This window comes from Trichosurus vulpecula, chromosome 2 (assembly GCF_011100635.1).
Source record: "Trichosurus vulpecula isolate mTriVul1 chromosome 2, mTriVul1.pri, whole genome shotgun sequence".
Taxonomy (NCBI): Eukaryota; Metazoa; Chordata; class Mammalia; order Diprotodontia; family Phalangeridae; genus Trichosurus; species Trichosurus vulpecula.
Window position 1 is genome coordinate 62,567,640 of NC_050574.1, and position 23,244 is coordinate 62,590,883.

Here is a 23,244-nt window from a genome sequence, read left to right on the forward strand (position 1 = left end):
CAGGGAACTGCCACTTGCAGGTCTCTTGTTGTTCAGTCATTTCAGTTATGCCCAACTCTTTGTGATCCATTTGGAGTTTTCTTGGCAAAGAGACTGGAGCAGTTTACCATTTCCTTCTCCAGCTCATTTTACAGATGAGGAAACTGAGGCAACAGGGTAAAGTGACTCGCCCAAGGTCATACAGCTAGTAAGTGTATGAGGATAGATTTGAACTCAGGTTCTCCTGACTCCGGGCTGGACACTCCATCCACTGCAAAACCAAGTTGCCCTTAGGACTTAGGAGCCTCCTACATTTCAGTTCCATAAATTACACCAACAAACCATTGGTATAGCACCATGCTGGGTGATAGGGAAGATACACAGATCAGATAAGATTTAGCCCTTGCCTTCATGGAGGATGCAGTCAGGTAGGGGAGAATATCTGCAGAAATACATGCCAAGTAGGAGGCAGACTGCTCTGGAGTACAAAGGGAGAAGGGTCATCGCTGTCTGGGAAGATGGGGGGGGGTGCGTTTGAGGAATGTTTTGAGGGATGAAGAAGGAGGAGACAGGAAGAGGGGTAACATCATCATGGAGAGTGATGGAAGCCAAGGGGCAGGTGGGGGTTGTGAGTAGTTTGGGTCGGCTGTAATTTAGAGCAAATAGAGAGGACCACCATGACATACGCTTAGAAGACAAGGGTGGCAGAGAAAACAGATTTTGATCAACTGATTTTTTTTTTAAAAGGAAGCAGAGTGGGGCTAGATTCTAGATGTCCTTGAATGTGAGTGTCAGAAATCTGAACTGGTTTCACTTCCGCCTTCTTCTGTAAAGGTGGTCCCATCAGCGTCATGTTCCTAGCTCCGGGAGTGAGTCCCTGGAAGACAACACTTCCCGGGGTGAACAACGGAGCCAATAATCCTGGGATCCGAGTCTGGGACTATGATCAAGACACCCTGCAACTTCAGGTACACACAGACATGGCCCCATCCAACTTAATTTAATTCAATGCAATAAGCATTTGCTAACCACCTGCTGTGTGTGTGTGTGTGTGTGTGTGTGTGTGTGTGTGGCACACTGGCTGTGAAACAGCCCCTGCCCTCCTAGCATGGGGAGGCAACATGTGAACAGAGAAGTAGATCTCAGACCACTGAAGGAGGGGAATGAGGACCCTCAGGACTGGGGGCATTGGAAGGCTTTCCAAAGAGGGTGGCAAAGGAGCTGAACCTTGACCCTGGGACTCCAAAGGACAGAGGTGAGGAGGGAGACAGCTTGTGCTGAGGCCCGAAAGCCAGGGGTAGAACACATTGTGGGAGCAGGAAATAGGTTGATTGGGCTGGAATATAGATTGCAGGAAGATGATGTATAATGAATCTAGGAAGGAGGCCGGCGCCTGTGGTGAAGGGCTTTCAATCCCAAGCTGAGGAGTTTGTGTTTTATTCTAGAGGCAGTCCCTGGAGGCTTTGGGGCAGGGGAAAGGTGTGTTCAGACCTGTGCTTGATTTGACAGCTCTGAGGGTGGGTTGGAGAAAGGAGAGACTGGAGGAAAGAGACTAATTAAGAAGCTGTTTCAATAGCCCAGGAAAAGAGATAATGAGGGCCTGAATTTGGGCGGTATAGTCACATGAGCAAAGAGACAGGGATGGATGTCACATACGTTGTAGAGGAAGACTTAGCGGGTCCCGGTAATTGGCTGTCTTCTTGACCCCACACAGCAAATGAGTTACAAAATCTTGTTCTGACCACCACGGACAGCATCTGTCATCCATCCACTTTGATCTGTTTACACAGCCATCACTTTGGTGCAGGCCCTCAGCCCTTCTCATCCCCTAGGAGGGACTGACGGTGCCTCAGCAGGTTGGCAATCCATCTTTGATTTTGGGGATCCCCTTTGGGAAGCAGGGCAAAGGGCTGAGGTGGTAACTAGACAAACATGGCTGGAGGTGCCTTGAGGAGGGCTCCCTGGTCACGAGTGATAGGAAGAATTGGGGGAGGGGCACAGCAGCCTTCATTGACTGTATTGGGAGGGCTTGACTCTCCACTCCCACAAATCACAGCTCCCCCTCTCCCACAATGTCTTAGCAGATGGGTTCACAAGTTGTTGAACTAAAACAAATTAATCCACAGTGTTTGGCCAATGTTTTGGTGATGTGCCTCTTAGCTTTGAGGAAGCTAGTGGCTCAGTGGTTAGTGTTCTGGGTGGTTGTTGTTTGTCCTTGGTTCTCGAAGAGGACTGTGACATCAGAGAGGTGATGCCAAGATATGCAAGTGAATTGGATTGAGGTGAGGGCAGGGCTGTGCAAAGCCTCGAGTCTTACTCTTTCCCAGTGAGCCATCTGGGTCCAGTGGCCAGATACAGATCAGGATGACTGGAGATGGCCCTGGATGCAGTGGGAGACCTGGGCCTTTTAAAGCTAAGGTTTTTAAGATGTCTCAGTTTGACATTGCCCATTCAGTGATTAAGGCTAGACAAGGAATGAGGGGGAGGATGGCCTCTTTTACCTAGTCAACAGTAGGTCCCAGGCCAAGCCCCTCTGGGTCATTGTTTGGGCCCTGATTAGCTGAGGGAATGTAAACAGCAATTTTTTCTGTTTTGACTTGAAGCCCTAAGGGTCTTCTCGGCCCAGATTGAGCATTCTGGGTCTGGAGACAGGAAGACACTTGAGTTTAAATCCAGCCTCAGACACTTCCTAGCTGTGTGACCCTGGGCAAGTCACTCATTCCTGTTTGCCTCAGTTTCTTCATTTGTAAAATGAGCTGGAGAAGGAAATGGCAAACTACTCTGATATTTTTGCCAAGAAAACTCCAAATGGGGTCACGGAGAGTAGGACACAACTGAAAAACAACTGCATGCCAGGAACTGTGAGAAGTATTTCACAAATATTATCTCATTTGATTCTCACAACAACTCTGCAGCGTCATAGGGGTTATTATTACATCCAATTTACAGCTGAGGAAACTGAGGCAGACAGACGTTGGAGGCAGACAAGGGACTTGCTCAGGGTCACATAGATAAGTATCTGAGGCTGGATTTGAACCCAAATTTTCCTGACTCTAAACCCAGCATTCTATGCACTGAGCCACCGGCAGCTTGTAAGTAAACAAAAGCACAGATTTTCTTTTATCACATATCTTAGTCATTTAAAAATGGAAACAAAAAAAGATAAAAATGGAGACTGGTTTCTCCTAGGGCTATTCACTAGGGATGGGGAGGCAGTAGACTGGTTAAGCTATCTCCCTAAGAAAAGCTTTTTTCTCACCCATTTCTCACCCACCTTTCCAAGGGGCTTCTCAGAAGATTATGGAAATAATTTCTTAACAATTCTAAAGAAACAAAGAGCCAGCTTTTTAACATGTTTCCACAAGTGGAAAGAAAAGCAAGTCTTGGGCTTGGGGCCCAAAAGCCTGGGTTTGAGTAATAATAATGATATTGAGAGGTCTAATAATAAGTGCCACTGATTGTGAGTGACTTTTCTGCTTCTGGCTTCACCTTCCTCCACGACAAAATGAGGACTAGATGGCTTCTGAAGTGCCTTCCAGCTCTGACATTCTTGGTTCCAGAGGCAGCTGCGAGTACAGTGGTTATATTGCTGGAGTCAGGAAGACCTGATTTTAACACCTGCCTCAGACCCTGCCCAGCTGTGTGACCCAGAGCAAGACAATTAACCTCTGCCTGCCTCAGTTTCCCCAAAATGAGGATAACAATAACTCCAACCTCTCAGGGATGTTGTAAGAATATGATTATTTATAAACTGCTTAGCACAGTGCCTGGAGTCTAGTAGGTACTTAATAAATGCTTCCTTCCCATCCCCCCAGATTTGTGAACATGGCTATGGCTGGTGGGCTATGAAGGGCTTTAAGAGCCAATAAAAGGGCTTCTATTTGATCAGGGAGAAATAGGGAGACCCTGGAGTTTATTGACATGGTCAGATCTGTGTTTTAGGAAGATCAGTTTGACAGCCAAGTGGAGTATGGCTTCAGTGGGGTTAGCCACATGAGGTGATGTAAGGAATGATTAAACTTTTGTTTCTATAGACATCATATGATACATGAGTCGTGAAACCTAAGGAGTCATATGTGTCAGAAAACCTCACACTTGTTAGTTCTGGCTAATGCAGGAAATAAACTAATTGGAGAAAATGTAGTTGGGGATGTTGCTTACTTATCAGCACACTTGAGAGCAGACACACCTAAGTCAGCCTCATCTGGGCTCCTTGACACAAGAAGAGGCATTCTCTGAGTTACTCAGAGAACAAAGAAGCTGTTAGGTCCAGACTCTTCTGTTTGATTAGTTCAGGCTCTGGTTCTTATTGGGGTTTTGAATTTAATATAAAATGATTATCAGTTCTTGGTAAGATGATTGTTTCTTTTTGTTTTTCTTCTTTGGAGGGGGGAAGGCAAGAGAGACCTGTACCTGGTGGTGGCAGGGGGCAGAGGAGAGAAGAGATTTGTAGGAAAGATGAACATAGAAATGGCAGGACTTTACCACTGATTGGATAAGGGGGTGAGGGGTAAAAGAGAGGAGCTGAGAGGACTCCAGGGCCTGCAGCCTGGGTGACTGTACTCACTGTGTCCCGGTACAGTGCTGAGAGCTGGGGGAACAAAGGTGAACAAAGAAGAAAGACAGTCTCTGCTCCACTCTGATGGGAGATAGAGGCACATGAAAGGGAGAAGGCAGGAGAGGCATGCAGCCCATTAGGGCCCCTGTAGTAAACTGAACTGCGCCTGGCTGGTCCTTAGAGGGCTGGGCCACCCAGGGTGTTACCTGGTGGGAGGACAAAAGCCACTCAAATTGGGGTGTGATCTGCACCCCTGAAGGGAGGAAAGGTCCAGACTGAGGAGAGTTTTCATCAGCTGGGTGACCCCAGGTAAGTCACTGAACCTCGCTCCATCTGCCCCAATCTGTGAAACGGGGATCATAATAGCACTTACCTCCCGGGTTGTTGTGTGAAGATCATATGAGCTGATATTTGTAAAGCGCTTAGCACAGTGACTGACGCATAGTAAGCACTAAATAAATGTTAGCTATTATTCTATTATTATATCACAGATCCAGTGGAGCCTTTCAGCATTTGGGAATATACATTAAGTGCCACAGGCATTTGAGGCAGAGAAGGAGGAGGAGATAGGAAGGGGAAGAGGTGAGAGAGGAGGAGGAAGAAGAGAAGGAAGAGATGAGGGAGGAGGAGGAGGAGGAAGAAGAGACAGAGGAGGAGAGAGCTGGGAGTGTTTGGCTAATCAGTCGCCAGGTCATAGCTGACTTCTGCTGCTTTTCTTGCCCCTTCAGGACATGGTGACTTACTATCTAAACCTCACCCATGCCAACCTGCAGGCCCCAAGCTGGGAGAAGGAATACCGACTGACGGAAGCCTTCCAGGCCCAGGATGGCTCAGCAGCCTCCATGCAGCAGGTACTGGACCAGATTACACAGGACAACCGTGCCCTGCAGAGATACTACCAGTACAACTCTGTCAATTATGACTTGGACCCTTGTGACCAGGGCTGCCGGGCAGAGCACCTGTGTGCCGTGAGGGAGGTGGACTTTGCAAACTATGAAAGGTGCATCGAGTCGGCCAGCTCCCCTTGCGGGCCGTGGGGATCCCTGCTCCTCGTCTGCCTGATGATGGGGCTTCACTCGATCGGAGTCCTGGCTCCCCAGTAGGAGAGAAGCATTGTGGGGAGAGAGGGGCCAGAGCGTGCACAGAGATTCTGAAGCCCAAACCTGCCGGGCTGCTGGGGTGGGGCAAAGGGGTACGCAGCAGTGGACTGAGAAAGCCCTTCCCAGCCTGGCCCCTCCCACCCAACCTTCCCCCTCCAGTAATCCGCCATTCTGGAACAGTGCCAGGAGGAAACCAGTATTTATTAATCTCCTACAGTGTAAGCTACTACTGTGCTATGCACTTTACAAATATTATTTCATTGGCCCCCCACAAGCACCCTGAGGGGTAGATGTTATCATTACGTCCGTTTGACAGACAAGGAAACCGAGGCAGACAGAAGTTAAGTGAACCTGCTCAGGCTCACGCAGCTAGTGAGTGTCTGAGGCGGGTTTGAATTCAGGTCTTCCTAACTGCAGGTCTCAGGCTCTTTCCATGTCTATACAGCTGCCAAGTCCCTCCCTTCTCCATCTCCGGCCTCCAGGCTTTTGCCCTGGCTGCTCCTTATGCCTGGAAAACTCTCCCTCTTCTTCCTCATCCCCACTTCCTGGTTTCCCTGGCTTCCTTCAGAGCTCAGCTAAAACTGCATCTTTGTGAGACGACTTTCCTGATTTCCTTTAACCCTAGTGCCTTCTCTCTGGTGACCATCTGCAGTTTATCCCATATGTATCTTGTTTGGACAAAGGTGTGTCCCCCATCAGACTGGGCTCTTTGAGAGCCCGGACCTTCATATCCCCAGTGCTTACACACTGCCCCGGCACATTGCGGATGCTCAGTAAATGCTTGTTGACTTACTGACATACAGCCTCTCCTGATTCCTCCTCCTAGAACCACCTCCCCCTTTCAAAAATAATCATTTCAGGTTGTAAGAAATGGGAGGAGTTTTGTTTCCACAGAACTAAAGGTGTGCTTCCCCTCCCTCCCCCACCACAGCTTTAGCAGAGACCAGGCCTCAAGGTCGGTTAGGTGAGAAGTCAGAGGCTTGTATGCATATGCATGCTTTTTGAGAAGGCAGTCTGGGGAATTAGAGAGGCCAAACCCACTTGAACCAGTTCAAGCTTATCTAGGTTCTGATCTTGGTCAAGAATCCAGGACTACTGATTTGCTAATTTACATACATTAAAGAGGGAAAGTAGGGGAAGTAAAAGAATATAGTTTAATCCTAAACTAAGACAAGGAAAATCTAATTAACTTCACTTTTGCTTCTGTATCCTTATTATCCTACCTGTATAAACTGTATAACCTAGGAAAACTATGTGAAAAAATAAAGATTGTAAACTAACTATAACTCTAGCTGGAGTGGAGGGAATGGTTACCCCTGCTCATGCAGCTATATCAGTGTGAGGGTTCCCATGAACACTACACCCGAGAGCATAATAAAATGCCTTTCTCTGCCCACTCTGGTCTTGAGTTCTTTGGGTGAGAATGGGCAAATCGCATGGATCTTTCTAAGGTCAGGTGAAGGGAAGCAATAAGCAGCGGAAACTTGCTGGGCTTACTCCTGGATCTTGTCTTGGGGTGTCCTGTAATTCCCAATGAGGTGCTAAGAGGGCTATCACTCTGGGTTCCCTTGGGGAGGCCTGTGGTCTGTACAGCCTTCTTAAGGGGACATCACTTGGGACTTCTGGCCCTGTCTCGGGAGCCCTTGTGATCTTACTGCCGTCCTAAGGGGCTATTGCTTGGGTCCTCCTTAGGGTCTCACCCCTAGGAGGCCCTGTGAGCCCCACAGATTAAGGGATGGCTACCACTTGGTCTTCCTCTGGGAGTCCTGTGGTCTGTACAGCCTTCCCTAGGGATTATCAAAGGGTTCTTCCTCAGGACTTTGGCTCTGCCTAGTAAGTCCAATGATTCCCCAAAGCCACGTGTTCTCACAATTTGGGGAAGTCCAGTGATCCCCAAAACCACATTTCCCACAAGGTGAAGAAAAAAGAGAGGCTTGGGGCCAGTCATTATGGTCCCCGGCCTGGTGTCTCCAGGAACCAGTTGCCTGGACGGGCTGGATCAGGGAACCAGACCCAACAGAGCCCTTGCCCTCGGTTAATTTCACACCCTCCACGATTCTAAGTGTTTCCCTTCACTGTTGCGGGAAGGGGTAGCTGGACAAGTCGTAGCTCCGGGCCACCGGGAGGAAACTGAGGCTCCTCCCCGTTCAGATACTTCCCGGAGCACGTGAAGCATGAAAAACAAATGTCCGGAGGCCTGGCTGGGGCGGGGACCGCAGGGGAGGAGTTCCCCGGATCTCCGCCCCACTGGGGAGGAGGTGGATTATGTCTGATCTCGCTCCGCCCCCTAGAGATGGTCCTAGGGGCGAGGAGAGGGCCCTCTCACCCCATCACGTGAGGACGTGAAAGGGGCAGGGCTCTTGCAAGGAAAAGGAGGGAGTGGGCGGGCCCCGCAGAGAAGGGGAGGGGAGGAAGAAGGGAAGAGATGACGTAGAGGATAGCAGGGGACAAGATGGGAGGGGCGGGGCGTAGCAGGGATAGGCGGGGCCATGAAGGAAGGGGTGTGGCGTCTCAGGGATAGGAGGGGACGGGATGGAAGGGGCGGGACGCCTCGGGGATAGGAGGGGACGGGATGGAAGGGGCGGGGCGTCGCGGGGATGGGAGGGGACGGGATGGAAGGGGCAGGACATCCCCGCCTCATTCTTCTCCTCCCTCCTCTGACCCCGCCGGCCGGAGGACCGGGCTAGAGTGGGGCCGGCGGAGGCGGGAGGAAGTGGGGCCATGCCTCGGTCCCCCCGGGCCTGCCGGCTCCGCGACCTGTTGCTGACGGCGCTCGGCACGGGCGCCTTCGTGCTGGACCTGGGCGCCGACGTATGGGCCGCGGGCCAGTACGCGGTGCAGGGCCGCCTGCTGTGGGCCGCCCTGCAGCTGGCCGCGCTGGTCCTCTCCTCGGCCGCCCTGCAGCTCTTCAGCTGGATCTGGTACCGCGGAGACCCCGCCGACCTGCACCCGGGCCTGCCCCCGGGCCGCGGCCTGGCGCTGCTGCACCTCCTGCACCTGGGCTACCTGCATAGGCAAGTCTCCGCGCCACCGGCGGTGCCTCAGTTTCCCCCCTTGTCAGATGACGCCTGGGCGGGGGGGAAGGGGAGGGACTAGATGACAAGTCCGTGCCAGTTCTAGGTGGGGAAGGAAAGGGCACAAGCAAGTACTGAGCGTCTGCCATGTGCCAGGCACTTTTATAAGCGCTTTATAATTATTTTATTTGGTCCTCAAAATAAGGCAGAGAGGTAGGTGCTATTATGATTGTAGAAACTGAGGCAGACAGCGTTTAAGTGAGTTGCGCGTGGTCACACAGTTAGAAAGTGTGAGGCTGGATTCCTGACTCCAGGCTTGGCACTGCTCCACCTAACCGCCCTAAATTTAAATATAAATACTGTCATGATTACTATTAAATAATTACCCTGTGGCTCTCCTCTCCAGAACCGGGACTGATACTCTTTGCCAGAGGCCATCTTTGTCCCAAACCATTGGCTTGTAAGCTGTAAGTTAGGCACTGTCTTACCTGCTCCCCATTCCCCAACTCTTAAGTTCCCAGCCTTATCTTTAGTCGGGTAGATTAGATTAAGAGTTTGAGCCGTTTGAGATAAAGCATTTTATTAAATCTTTACATGCTCAACCCTGAGAATAAAAATGCAGAAAAAAAAAAAGACTGCCTGCCCTTTGGGAGCTTACTTTCTAAGGGAAGGGAGGGAGACTTAAAGTCTTTTTTAGGGAGTTGTAAAGCCAGGGGTGGGGGGAGGGAGGCAGAGGAGTTAACTTCTGAGCACGTTGTAAGTGGGTTTTCTCCCGAGGGGGGTACCAGAAGTTAGTGCTTAAGAAATGTTCAGTCTGTCTCTCTGCCTATCCCTCTGTCTGTCTAACTTCCTCTCATCCCCCTTGGAAATAAAATTACTTGCCCAGGGTCCTACACAGCTAGGACTTGGACTCTAAGGCCATCTCTTGATCTGCTATACCGAGCTGCCTCTCACTACAGAAATGCCAGTTACTATTAACAGGGAATGTTAAAGCTGGAACAAACCTCAAGGATCATCTCATCCACCACCTTTCAAGAGCTAGAGGGAAGAGGGACTTAGTTCCTGACCCACTGAGTCCTTGGCCCGTGGGCCAGTGTTTCCCCACAGCTTGTGGCCGGGAAGCTCTTTTCCAGGAATGGGCACTGTCTGGCTGCCAAGCCTGCCGCCTTCTCAGTCCCACTCAGCAGGCTTCCGTTTGTGACTTGGGTGAAGTGTGTTATGTTAGCCACCTCCTGCTCTGGGGAATTACAGAGACTTGTGGGACTTGCCTACCAGTGTCATTCTTCCAACTCGGTGCAGTAATCATGGTGCCCTTGGGAGCAAAGATGGGTGAATAAAAAAGCACCATAGTCGCTCCTGCCCTGCGGCGCAGCCAGGGGCCAGAACATTTCGTATTGTGGGCTCTTACTCAAATCTGCTTCTTTCAGAGGGGAGACATTTTTTAGCTGGTTGAGGTCTCACGGTGTCCGGTGAAGAGTTCCAGGTCCTGCTTTGTTCATTTGCTCTGTGCCCTTGGGCAAACCTTACTCCTCCATGGGCCTCAGTTTCCTCACCTCTGAAATAGGGTCATAGTGCTAGCCCCACCTCTCAAATAGGGCTCTTAGGAGTCATAGATGCTTGTGAAAGGCTCAGTATACAGTAGGCTCTTCCTAAATGTTTGTTGCTTTTGAATTGAAAATGTAGTAAAGCTGTAAATGGGGTGGAATCATTCCTGGAAATGGAATGAGCCTTCCTGTATCGTCTCATGAATGTAGGACCCCTTCACTAATAGGCCAAATGGGTCATGGCTCCTGAGAGAAACTTGAAACTCAAACTGTTGCCCTTTTGACCGAAAAAAAAAAAAACCAACCAACAATCCCATATATATAAATGTTAACAAAACAACAGTAAAGAGCCATTCATTTGCTCTGTGGCCCCTTCCCCACCTGAGTTGGGTTTGTTGTGCTTTGATGATTGCCTTTCTCTGTCATCTTCAGACTAGGCCTGGAAAAATCACTCTAAGAACACTGAAGCTTAGGACGAGCTGAGACAGGGGATTGGAGTTAAGGATTACAAAAAACTTCGGTAGTGTTTTGAACTGATGGGTTTTTTATCTAGCCTAATATTTTATGTAACCTAGTTTTTAGCTCCAGTAGAAGATAAAAGGTGGGACAGCCAGAGTTAAGCAGGGAGCAGAGCATCCTAGATTTATACCTGAAGGGACCTTAGAGGTCCTTCCCCTCCCCCTCCTTTTAGATTAGACTAGAGAAAGCAGTTATCAGACCCTTATGGACCAGGCAGTGTGCTAAACCACTGGGTATACAAGCAAAAAAGACAGGCTCCACCCACAAGGAGTTTATACTCCTGGAGACTAAGGTTCCTAGGGCAGGGGTGGAGAAGTAGTTCAGATAGTCTGGGGTGGGCAGTGGCTCAGTAGCTGGAGCCATGGACTGTGTGATCTGTAGATCGTTGGACTCAATGGCCCCTAATTCCCTTTCCAGTTCTAAATCTTTGACCTTCACATCCGACAGTATTGAAATCAAGGCCTTCCTGACCCCAAGGTCTGTGTTCTGCCCCCTGTACCAACCCATATGTTCTTCTGTTTTCTCTGCCAAAAAGAAGGAGCTTTGCTGGGGAGAATTACCCAAAGTCATAAGGACCTGGATGCCTGTGACACTACTTCCTAGGGTAACTGGCTGGTGGATGGCTAGCTAATAGTTGTGTGATCTTCAAAGAGCTGAGACAATGAATGGGACAGACACCCAGGGAAGGCCTGAAGAAGGGAGCAGGAAAACAATGGAAGCTGCAAACTGGAGGCCAATGACCTCAACCTCCATTCCTGCCCAAGTATAGGACTCCCTGTTAGAGGGCCGGTCAGGCTGCAGCAGCCTCATTCGCCTTCTTAATGAGGTTACGAGACTGGTTGGTCAGGGGAAGGCTGTAGATACCGTATACTTCCATCTTCCCAAACATTAGACGACACGTGCAGTTCCCGTGGAAAAGGTGATGTCGGCTAAACTAATACAATTCTGTGGTTTGGGCACTGGTTGGATGACTTAATATCCACTTGGAAGGAGCTCACCAGAGATGGTGTATTTGTGTCCCCCATGCTTAGCACAGTGCCTGCCTGGCACATAGGAGGCCCTTAGTAAATGTTTACTGACTGACCACTTGGCCCTCTGCTGCCATTTTTATCAGTAACTTGAATAAAGGTAAACATGGTATGCTCGTCAAATCTGCAGACAGTACAAAACTGGGAACAATCAGTTATTAGATTTGATGACAGATTTGGGATCTAAAAAAGATTTCTTGAGTTTTATCTTTCTATCCCTGGTGCCCTGCATGTAGGAGGCACTTACTAAATGGCTGCTGAATTTTGGGAGGTGAGAACATTAGACCAAATCTAATGAGATGAAATTTAAAAGTGAAGTCGTAACCATTTGGATTTAGTAAATCAGCCTCCCAAGTACAAGATGGGAGAGACATAGCAAAACAGCAGTTCATTTGAAAAAGATCTGAGGGTTTTAGTGAACCACAAGCTCGATATGAGCCAGTGTCGCTGTAGGAGTCTCAAGTCATAGGATCTTCAAGCAGAGGATGATGGGAAGGGTGCTTAGTAAATGCTCCTGGCTAACACCCTGGGAGGTGATCGTCTGACCTGCATTGGGCCACACAGCAGGAGTCCTGTGTTCTCTCATGGGCACCCCAGTTTCAGAAGGGGCAGCCAGGATGGGGAGAAGAGAGGTCTGCAGACAGGTTAGCATTTGAAATGCTGAAGAGGGAGCGGATTTACCCTTAGCCCAAATCTAGAAGCACAGGCTGGTAGAAATCTCAAAGGAGCCAAGGGGGGATTGATGCAAGGAAAAATCACCCAAAGCTCAGGCTGTTGCTAGTGGCTGTTTTTGCCACTTGGACGGGCATCAAAGGGAATGCTCATTTCTTTCATCACCCATTTGAACAGTTTTCAAGTGAGTATTAACAAGAACAGCATTCATGACCGTCAGTTTTCAATGGCTAATATAAAGAGCACCATTTATTATCAAGTGTTTGGCTTTTCCTTGAACAGTGTGAGGAAAGCATGGGCTATGTGGATCTGAGTTAAAACTGATCATTATATATTATCATAATTATCAGTTAATTAACTCCTCCATGGGGAAGTTTAGAATTCAAGATAGTGTTGCTTGTCCCAGAACTTGTTCAGTGATTGGGGCGGTCCTCTTGGTCAGAGGGGGCAGGCAATGCTGGAATTCTCCATGGGCAACTGGGGGGTTGAACCTTTTGTATGGCCCAGACCTTTTTAGTTTCTGGTGAGGCCTGTGGGTTCCTCGGAAGAATGTTGTTAAATGCATAAAGGGCTTAGGATGAAATCTGTTACTGAAATCTGTTAGGTCATGGCTACTGGGTTCAAAATCCTGTCCTATGGCCTTAGGCCTGGCTGGGGCCCTTCCCTTGGCAGGGAGCCTTGGGGGCCTTTGCTCTGTTGCCTGGGACAGAGAGGACTAATTCTGCCCCTGTCGGTGCCCTGCCAGGTGTGTCCAGGCCCTGAAAGTGGGATTTGCCCTGTGGAAGCAGGAGGAGCCAGCAGAGTTTGACCTCGACTATGCCAACTTCATTTCTATGGATATCAGTATGCTGCGGCTCTTCGAGACCTTCCTGGAGGCCACACCGCAGCTCATCCTGGTACTTCACATCACCTTGTGTACGGGCAGAGTGGAATACTATCAGTGTGAGTGCTGGGGCGAGGTGCAGAGGGAGGCGGCCCTGGGCTCCAGCCCCTGGCACCATGTTAAAGGGCTGGTGAAATTGTCCCAAAATGTAACAGTGTTTTTGCTTTTCTAAGGGCTCCTTGGAGGCCAAGTTAAGGGGATTTTGTCTCTTCCAAGGAGATGGAGATCTCATAGCACCTCAGGCTAGAAAGGACACATTCTGCCCAAATGTGGGCTTGGAAGGTCTGGGAGTTGGATTCAAGGCCAAGTAGGATTAGTGGGGTTGAATGTGGGGTGAGGGCCTGATCCTGTGTGGCAGAAGCAGCCCCAGGGCAGATTCTGGGTCTCCTGTAGGAGTGGCTTTGCTCCTTGTTATCTGTGTGACCTTGGGTAAGCCTGTTTCCCAGGGTGACAAAGCAAAGGCCCCCTCGTCCCAGCACCCAAATACTCCCTGCCAAGGGAGGGGGCCCGAGGGCAAGGCTTTAGTAAAAAGATGGGGTTCAAAGACCCATATTGTTGGAAGGGAATCCATCAAGCAACAAGTAGATACCAAGCCCCTCCTCTGTGTGGGCACTGGAGAGGTAGAAATGAGGCAGCCCCTGCCTCAGGAAGCTTACTTCTGTTGAAGGAAACATTCAGACACATACGTGGGTGGGTGTGTGTGTGTGTGTGAATACATATGTAAACTGTGTGTATATATAGTATGTATACATATACATATACATATGAGAATACCCAGATACATATATATAATATATTAAAGATATGCAGCGTGTCCCAAAATCTTAGTACAGCATCATGCTTTCATGGTGTCCCAAAAGTCTTAGTGCATGTAAGAGCTGAAAGCTGCACTGAGACTTTTGGGACACCCTGTATACAGAATAAAAACAAGGTAGTTTTTTAGGGGGAGGGTCCTAGCAGCTGCAGAGATCAAGAATGGCATTAGGTGAAAAGTACTGCTTGAGCTGAGCTTTTAAGACAGAGAGGAGTGCTGAGAGGTGGAGGTGGGGAAGGGTGGACGTTTTAGGTCATTCGCAGCCTTAGAATTGGGAGATTGAGTTTGAGGGAGAAAAAGAAGGCCATTGTGGCTGGACTGCGGAGAGTGTGAAGGGGAAGGATGCATTGTAAAGCAAGAAAGGTGGGTCCGAGCCAGGCTAAAAGTCAAACCAAGGGGTCATCTTCGCCCCTGCCAAGCCCTTTAGGGCAGCGGCTGGGGCTCTGTGGAGGATGGGTTGGCGTGAAGGGTGCCTTGAAGCAGAGGGACCATTGGGATGTTAGGATGACCAAGAATCAGACCAGGCTGTTGGGTGTGAGGAGAGCGGATGGACAGGAAAAGTATGGGGCAGAGAGGGAAAGCCAATGATCAGCGATCGGACAGTTGATTGGCTGTGTAGAGAGATGGAGATGGAAGAAAGGGGGATGATGCTGAGTTCGCAAATGTGGGCAGCTGGAAGAGACCAACATCCAACTGGAAAATGTCCCAGCTGCCCCTGGCTGGGCACCACAGCCTCCTGGCCGCGCTCTCCCCTGGTCAACCCCTCAGCCACTCCCTTAGCTCCAGCTGTCCCCCACCCCGGTCACCACAGCCTTCTGGCCACTCTTTCCTCTGGCTCCAGCTGCCCCTGGTCACCACAGCCTCCCAGTCACTCTCTCTCCTCGCTCCAGGGCTCTTTCTAAAGCACAGGGACACTGGGGACAGTTCACAGTTTGGACCTGTTTAATAAATGGAACTGTTCTTTCTTTTAGCCCACGGACACCATAAAAGATTTTGTTGTTGTTCAGTTGTGTCCAGCTTCTTCCTGACCCTGTGACCCTTATCACACTAGTACTATCTCTGGGGTTTTCTTGGCAGATGCTGAAGTGGTTTGCCATTTCTTTCTCCAGTGGATGAAGGCAGAGGTCACAGAGCTAGCGAGTATCTGAGGCTAGATTTGAACTCAGGTCTTCCTGACTCCAGGCCCAGCCCTCTACCCCGAGCCACCTGGCTGCCATCACCCTAGGAAGTCTGGGAACTTCTACCATCGAGTAATGCCTTAGCATAGCTTCCATCTGTGGAACAGTACTGTGACAGCCACCAGTCATGCAGGGGCCAGAGGCAGCAGCACTGGGCTGGGGCCAGGACCAGGTCAGGGACATTGTGAGGTGGGATATGAGTCAGGCACTCTGCCCCTCTGCAGGCTCCAAAGAAACCAGAGGCTCAGTCCCAGACCTCCTGCCTCGCCTTCCTTCCCAGCCCCCAAGGGAAACCTAGGAAAGCTGGGGTTGAGGCAGACCCTTCTTGTGAGAAATCACTCTGCTTTGCCCTCCATAGGGTCACAGGCCCTAAGAGACAGTCCTGAGGAAAGCTTGCCACCAAGGAGTTTCCTTTTGAGGTGTTGTAGGGAGGAGCTGGGTGCGAACAGACTGGCCCAGAGAACTCCCTGGGACAGGCAGGGAGCTGCTGCATGTTTTCTGGGCACTCTGTCTCAGGGCAGTGCTTGTCTGCCTGGTGTGGTGGGTCTGAGGTCTCAGGACTTAAGGTGTCAGTAAACTCCCTGGTGGGTTCTGTCTCCTCCGCTCACCCCTTCTGGCAGACTGAGGCCACTGGTGTGTCACCCAGTAATGCCATGTGGCAGTAGTGTGCTGGATCTGAGCTCATGCCTGCCATCTTCACTCTTTACAGGGATAGGCATTGGCACCGCCTTCATCTGCATTGCGTGGGCTTTGCTAGATTATCATCGGGCCCTGAGGAGCTGCCTGCCCACCAAGCATGCCCTGGGTTACTTCTCTTCTACTGTCTACTTCCTCTGGAACCTGCTGCTGCTGTGTCCCCGCATCGTGGCGCTGGCCCTCTTCACCACTGTCTTCCCCAGATACATCGCCATCCACTTCCTGCTCCTCTGGGTGGTCTTGCTCCTCTGGGTGTGGCTGCAGAACACAGACTTCATGCCAGGCGCCACGTCTGAGTGGTTGTACCGTGGCACTGTGGCCGTCATTCTCTACTTCTCCTGGTTCAATGTGTCAGAGGGCAGGACTCGGAGCCGAAGCATCATCCATTTCTGCTTCCTTGCGATGGACAGCGCCCTCTTGGGTGGCACGTGGCTGGCACACAATATTCCGCTGCCCAGTCCCTCCCTGTTGCCATGGCTGCTGCCTGGAGCTGCACTATGCTTCCTGCTGGGCCTGGGACTGCGGGGTGCCTACTACCAGTGGCTGCACCCTAGCCGCCAAGCGGAAGCCTTAGACGAGGGGGATGGGACCCAGGGCTTCGCTCTCCAGGATTGGCCCCTGAACAGGCGGATGGCCAAACTCGCCCTGAGCTTCTTCCCCAGAGCTGCCCCTGCCAAGAATAAGGAAGTGAATGGTGTCCTCTGAGCTGGGACTGGGACCAAGACAAGCCGGGTGGGCTTCCTGAGCCTTGCCTCCGATTCTCAGGATCATAGGGGCTCTTGCTTCTACTTGGAGATGGGAGAAGTGGCACAAACTATGCTACTAGATTAGGGAAGGGAGGGGAGGTTGGAGTGGTGGGCCTTCATCGCTGCTGCTCCCCCTGCCCCCCCATACACAGAGGCCAGCAGTGCCTTAGCAGCTCATCACTGGTCGTCCCCAGCAGGGATCACTGGGGGTGGGGGGAGATGCCAGTCTGCCTGGACCTCTTGCCTGCTGGAGCCAGGAAGGGCAAACCATCAATGCCATTGATAAAGTGCCTTATGAACTTCATCGGGACCAACATATTCCTCCTTCCCTGGGGGATTTTTGTTTGTCAAGAAGGAAACACTTTCTTTGTACCTCCCGTCTTGACTGGAGGGAAGACGTGCTGCTGCTTAAGTCCAGGAGGGAGTTTGATTCGTTTTGCACAGTGTTACCTGAGTTTTATTAAAACCTTTGAAATCTGCGTGGCCTCTTCATACTGCACCACTCCAAGGCAACTGCGAGCTGCCAACCCTGACCTTCCAGAGCTCTGGCCTAGGACAGACCCAACAGAAACACACACCGTGGCACAATCCAACCCAGAATGGTTTTTGGGGGTGGGGGGATGAACAACTGAAGGAAGGGGCTCTGGAGGGGCCTACACCAATTTGTGATATGACTGTCCAGGCTATGGCCTACCCAGGCCCCGTAAGAAGGGGCTCAGGGCTCTGCCACTGCCTCCTTGGTGACCTCTCATCCATGGAAGCAGTGGTTGGTTTGGCATCCACATGCCCCTAGCAGAGGGCACCTTCTGCTGTTGCCATTTAGGGGGCGGAAGCAGAGGACATGGACAGCACCTAGCTCTAGTCTGGTCCCTAGGCCCCAACACCGTTCCCTTGAGGAGGCTGCCCAGGCTGGGAAGGCCTACAGCTCTACAAACCAATGTATCATCCTTTGTCTGGGGGTAGCAAATTGGCCTCTGGTCCAGGGAAAGGCCTCAGGAACACATTATGCTGAACCGTCTGTCCTGGGAAGGTAAGGCTCTGCCTACTCCAAGGAGGAGCCTCTCTTCCTCGACCCCCAAAAAGGAGCTAGCGACACTAGCATGTTAGGGACAAATGCCTTTTTCTCAGGCCCCACTTTGTCCACTGGCTCAGTGCTAGGGAACTTTCGAAATAATCTAGTCCATTCCTTTTTCTTTAAAAACAAAAACAAAACAGGAAATGGGCCCGAAAAGAGAAAAGATGTGTTCAAAGTTACACTGAGCTAGAGGCAGAAGAGCCAGAAGGAGAAACCAAGTTTCCTGCCTGCCATCAAGGGCTTGGCCTGCTGCTCCCTGGCCTGGATGGGCTCCTCCTCCAGCCGCTGCCCGGGTAGAGCTTCTGGTGCCAGCTGTTCCTGGAGGAGGAGCCTGGCCAGGTTTTAAACTCTCCTTTAATAATTCAGCAAATTCTCAATCAATGTGGCCTCAGCATTAATTAGCTGCGGGATCCCACAGGTCACTTAACCCCTTGCTGTTTGCCAAATGGAGCCAATTCCTACGCTGCTGCACTAAGTCGGGGCAGATGTGAGCATGTTCTTAGTGGTCAGGCCTCTGAGGACTGAGTGAGGTTGTGCCGGGGGGTTTACCGTCTGATTCAAGCACTCAGGCAGGGCCCATTCCCTGGGCAGCACCAGAGAAGGATGGAGATGACAGTGACCTGGCTGAGCCCAATTGTGTCTCAATGCATGGGCTTCTCTTTAGAAGAAGGGACAGAAGCCAAGTGTTATAGAAAATAAAAACTTTATTTTTTTTCAAGTTTATAAGATAGTTCCCATTACATATAACATTATGGTCAAGGAATCTACAGCCACGAATGCCCTCGGTCACATAAATATTCCAAATCCAATGCTTATTCCTGCTTTGAGGCATCGAAAGTCCAGAGGGAAAAATCCAGTTTTGAGTAGAATCACTCCTCAAGGGGATGGTTCCTGTCAGTGCATTAGGGATTAGCCAAGAAGTTTTGCTTTCCAGTCTTCTTTCTGAGAGGGAGCAAAGGGAGGACTGGACCACTGCTACTGAGATCACCCAGGGTCAGGACATGACTTTCTTTCCTGTGGCTTGAGACCTCCTAGGATTCAAATCCGGTTTCTATGGTTTGAATGCTTCAGTTTCTGAATGAATAACGAAACAAGGAATGGTGAGAAATGAAACCTGTCTCAGGGGCTTGGAAGTTTTGTAAGGTCAGATTACCCTTCACAAAGCTGGTTGCGGCCCTCTGCCCATCACGGCTCCCAGAAGGGGGACAGTCATGTTTGTGCATAGTCTGCACCCCACGGCTCTCCCCAGGTATTGCCAGCATCTGCACGGTCACTCTGGCTGGTGGTAGATGGAGCTGGGAAGAGCTCTGCAGCCACTGGTATTTCCATTCAAATGCAATCTGCTGCCAACCTGAGCTTTCATTGAAGCAGGCCTTGGAGTAAATGGAACAAAGATGGCTGCTCTCTGCTCACAGCCTCTACACCTACCCCTTGGCAGAGAATACAGGAAAAAGCAAACCCAATGAAAATACACATATTGTAGATGAGCCCTAGGTGAGCTTATGGGCTAGCCTGGGGGCCATTTCATGGACACACGGACTGCCCTGTCGGTGCTCTGGACATGGTGACACTAAGGCACGGTCAGTTTTACATTTGAAAGGTAAGCTGCCCTATGACCCTGGGGCTCTCTTGGTGGCTGTGAATCATCAGAGAGTTTTTGGACCCATCTTACAGGAACCAATGTCAGGTGAAGTGTCAATCGCTTGGCTAATTCCATGGGGGATTGTCTCAAATACAAAGGGTTTCAGGCATGTTCCATTAGGCTATTTTCTTGGAAACTAAAGGATTCATAGCATTCCTCAGCTCCATCCCTACTAGGCTAGCCCAACATACAGTCCTCTCCATTCCAAAGATCCCTCTGGGAGATAAGGGAAGTGTGTGCTGTGTAGGAAGAACACTGCAAACTGGTAAAGTAGAGGCAGATTCCTCCTGGCCTCCCCTCTGGGGGCAGGAGACCAAGGTTATCGGAGTAGTCTGGTAGCCCTCCAGGGTTATTTCTCTTGGGAAAACTTCCTCCTTGGCAAAGTCCAAGTTCACCTGGGAATGACCTGCACCTAGCTATTGGCCAGGAATGAATTCAGCCCCTATACTGAGGGGAAAAAAACAGTTCTAGGCTGCTTAGGTCCCAGGAGTGGAGAACTTTCTATGGGGTGACATGTGGGAAGTTGAAGGGCAGGTCTCTCTACAATTCTTGCCTAGTCCATGGCACGGCATCCTCTGTAGTAGGCGTGAGAGAAGCGTGGAGCCAGAGAGAAGGGAGACTCATCTTTCTGATGTTACTCTGCAGGTCAAGAAGGTGCATCTGAAGGAGATCCTTCTGCCAATTCCAAGGGACGAGGAAGGTACAGCTTCTTAGGGCTCTAGGATCCTGGGGACAATCTTGTGTCTGCTTCTTGCTTTGCTATACAGTTCAAAGGTCTCAGCCAGGGCCCAGCTCCTCCTTTTGGGTCAGCAGAATCCGTCCCCCCCGAAGAGGGGCAGGGCCTTCTGAAGCCCCCAGCCAGAGGCCAAGGGTGAGGGCGGCTGAGGCTAAGGGAGTTCAGGAGGCACCTTTAGGCTGCTGCCAGTGAGAGATGTTTCTCTTATGGCTGACATTTCCCAGAGTTTCCAGACTGGCAGAGGGAGCCCCAAAGACACCATTTCAAACTGGGAGGCAATGGAAAAGCAGGTTGCATTGACAGCTTCAATGGCTGCGACTCCTTCACCAGCCACGCCTAGGGTTCTCAAACTCAGACAAGGGCAGCAAATACTAGCTTGTGGGAGTCAGGGCTGACCCTGGCGAGAGACCAATTCCTTGCCTTGGGTTCAAGGTCCAAACACAGCAGCCAGGGCCCAGCAGCATCATCTACACAGGGAAGGGAGCCTGGGCTACGTCCCCAAGCTGTTGGAGGAAGAGATTACTCCACCACAGGTCACACAGACAGGGCTGCCCTGGAGGTGTGGGTGGCCTGGCCTAGGAGGCAGCTTCAGCCTGCACAGCTACAAGGGAAGAGTCTTAGGGAACTGGGAGAGAGGGAAAAGCAGGAGGCATCAGGGCACCACAGAGATGGGAAATGTGCAAAGAGGTACAGGGCCTTCTCTTTGGTTTCTCTGGCTTGGCCCACAGCTGAGATGCCTGGGAGATCTGAGTGTTGGGCAAACATCCTGGCAGGGGTGGGGGAGGAATCCAGGGTTACTTTACCTGGGTTTGGCAAGGGAGGCACAGGGGACAGAGAACATTTTTTTTAGTACAGATGTCACAATAACAGAAGGTCACTTGTGGGGGCACTTTTTAGTGCAGAGGCCTGGGTGCCCCTGACACATCTCTCTAAGGGCCAGCTCCTGCACTGGGTTCACAGGAGTGAAGCCAATGGTAACCTCAGCAAGAGGTGGGCCGGCCCAAATGAGAGACGGTTCAGAACAGCTGGGGGGGCCTGGGTGGGAGTTGGCACCAACCTCAAGGGTGGAGAAAAGGAAGAAGTTAAGGAAAAGCTACTGGTAATGGAGATCACAGACCATTCATATTTTCCAAGAAAATCTGCCCTTCTGCCCTCCAACTTTTGGCTTAATGAAGAAGGGACAAAGAGAAAATCTGCTTCAGAGACCAGACCCTGACCTATAAAAATAACACATCCATTCACCGGGAATAAATTCAATAGCTAAACAGACTACAAAGGACGGAGAGATGTCACAAGAGTTTTCTGTTTCTAACCTATTGACCACAAGTTCATAGCACTGTGTTTTCCCATCACACACTACATTTGAGCACAATTCTGCCTCAGGGATTTTTTTTTTCTGTTTTAAAAGAAAACAAAAAGAGAAGAATTAAATCACTGTAGCTAAGGTGAGACTGCCGTCCTCTCCATCCGTCTCCTGCTTCTGGGCCAGGGTGCTCCCTGGGATGGATCCCCCTCACGGAGAAAACAAACTGTCCCTTCCTGCTCTGGCTCCGGCTGGCCTCGCGCCTCATCCCGAGGAGAGAAGAGTGCCCTCGTGGGGAGGGAGAAGGGCTCATGGGGCTGGCACCTCAGCTCCCCTCCTTACAGGAAATCCAGTTCCAGGGCTTGGTGGAGTGACACAAGGTCTCCGTGGTTTGTGATCCTCCAGAAAGGCATGTTGTGCTGAAAGAGATGGGGGATGCCTGGTTAGTCACCCTGCTCCATGGGCCTCCTCTGGGAGCCTCGTCACTCACGCCACCTCCCTGGCGTCTGGCCACCTTCCCAATTTTCTCAGTCTCCTGCCAGGCTTGGACCACAGGTGATGGTGTTTTGGGCCTCTTTTCTCCTTAGTCTTAGCAAATCAGACCAGACCCATAACCAATCTATCCTCAATAAGGAGACAGCAAGTCAGAAAATCTACAAGAATGGAGAAAGGAGAAACTTCTCTGGGACCTTTTCTCTTCTGCGAAACAAGGGGCTGCCAATTAGATGATCTCCAAAGTCCTTTCTGGGCCTAATTCCCGGCTGTCCCAACAGGTGAGGGATTCAGGGCGCAGACTGACACAATTCTGAGGGACAGAGCCAATCAGGGGCTTTGTTCTGCTTCCCTATGCAGGTTTGGAAGAGAAGCTTTGTTTTTCTTTCTAATTTGGGTGATGGAGGAGAAAGAGGTGGATTTTCACTGAATGAAAAAAATAATTAACGATTTAGATTGAGACTGTGGGAAAGCAGTAAGGCTAAGAAATCTTTTTGTTCTATAAAAATTTATTTTGCTATGGGATTTGTCTTAAATTCATGCATTGGTCCTTCATTCATTTTGGAAAAGCAGGGAAGCTTTTGTGGGACAGGGCTGGTATGTAGATGGGGAAATGAGAGCAGCACCACTCCATTCACTGCATTAATGCTGACCATCTCCCTTTCCACCATCCCTAGACAAGAGGTTGTCCATCCCCTATTTGGATACCTTTAATGATGAGAAACTCACAACCTCCCAAGGCAGCTTCCTCACTGTTGGCCTGTTGTCACTGTAACTGTCAGAATCAGGAGAGGCCTTTCTGGCCTGTTTAGCCCCCCTCCACAGAGGCCAAGCCCCTTGGGAAGGAGTTGGGGGCCCCTGCTCTTGGACCCCAGGTGGTGCAGCTCTAGGCCTGGCTCTCCTCACGGCCTGCATTTAGAGCTCTTGCCATCCCACTCTGCTGAGTCATCAGAAAAGGGAGGATGCCCCAGCCCCCAAGAACCTTCAAATTCTCTCACTGATGGCTTCTGGCCCTCATAGGAATATGGCTCCTTCCTGGCCATCTGTTTCTAATTCTGGGTACTCTCTCCCTCATACTCCATACCCCAATGCACATTTTACAGGGAAACTGAGGCCTGGAAAGGTTAAGGGACTCGCCCAAGGTCACCCAGAATTTAAGCCCATAGCATCCCCTATATCTCTCGCCCCCACCCAGGCTTCCATCAAAGGAGACGACCCTCTGCATTGCCTCTCAGGCCTGACAAAGGAAATGAGAGCAGCCTGAA

At 50.6% G+C, this 23,244-nt stretch overlaps 3 protein-coding genes across 4 annotated transcripts in view; 2 read left to right on the forward strand and 1 right to left on the reverse strand.

Moving 5' to 3' along the window:
• The window catches only part of LOC118836455 (acid sphingomyelinase-like phosphodiesterase 3b), a 28,905-nt gene extending 23,265 nt beyond the window's left edge, over positions 1–5,640 (forward strand). Inside the window, 2 exon segments of the mRNA XM_036743745.1 lie at positions 814–947; positions 5,266–5,640. Of these exon segments, the coding sequence (XP_036599640.1) occupies positions 814–947; positions 5,266–5,640 (509 nt within the window).
• Positions 5,641–8,240: 2,600 nt separating this feature from the next.
• Positions 8,241–17,210, forward strand: XKR8 (XK related 8). Its single transcript, XM_036747513.1, has 3 exons — positions 8,241–8,651; positions 13,160–13,356; positions 15,999–17,210. The coding sequence occupies exons 1-3, from the start codon at positions 8,359–8,361 to the stop codon at positions 16,688–16,690; spliced, it is 1,182 nt and encodes a 393-aa protein (XP_036603408.1). The 5' UTR covers positions 8,241–8,358; the 3' UTR covers positions 16,691–17,210.
• Positions 17,211–18,492: 1,282 nt separating this feature from the next.
• Positions 18,493–23,244, reverse strand: part of EYA3 (EYA transcriptional coactivator and phosphatase 3) — a 122,861-nt gene continuing 118,109 nt past the window's right edge. For both annotated transcript variants that reach the window (XM_036743928.1, XM_036743927.1), the window contains one exon: positions 18,493–21,906. In XM_036743928.1, the coding sequence (XP_036599823.1) occupies positions 21,826–21,906 (81 nt within the window). In that variant the 3' untranslated portion in view covers positions 18,493–21,825. The remainder of the gene's footprint in view (positions 21,907–23,244) is intronic.

What these genes read in the sequence shown, in the direction of transcription:
- XKR8 (XM_036747513.1), top strand. Translation starts at nt 8,359, where the DNA reads ATGCCTCGGTCCCCCCGGGCCTGCCGGCTCCGCGACCTGTTGCTGACG. An exon ending in CACCTGGGCTACCTGCATAG is followed by an intron (nt 8,652 to 13,159) that starts GCAAGTCTCCGC and finishes GTGCCCTGCCAG; the next exon opens with GTGTGTCCAGGCCCTGAAAG. An exon ending in CAGAGTGGAATACTATCAGT is followed by an intron (nt 13,357 to 15,998) that starts GTGAGTGCTGGG and finishes CACTCTTTACAG; the next exon opens with GGATAGGCATTGGCACCGCC.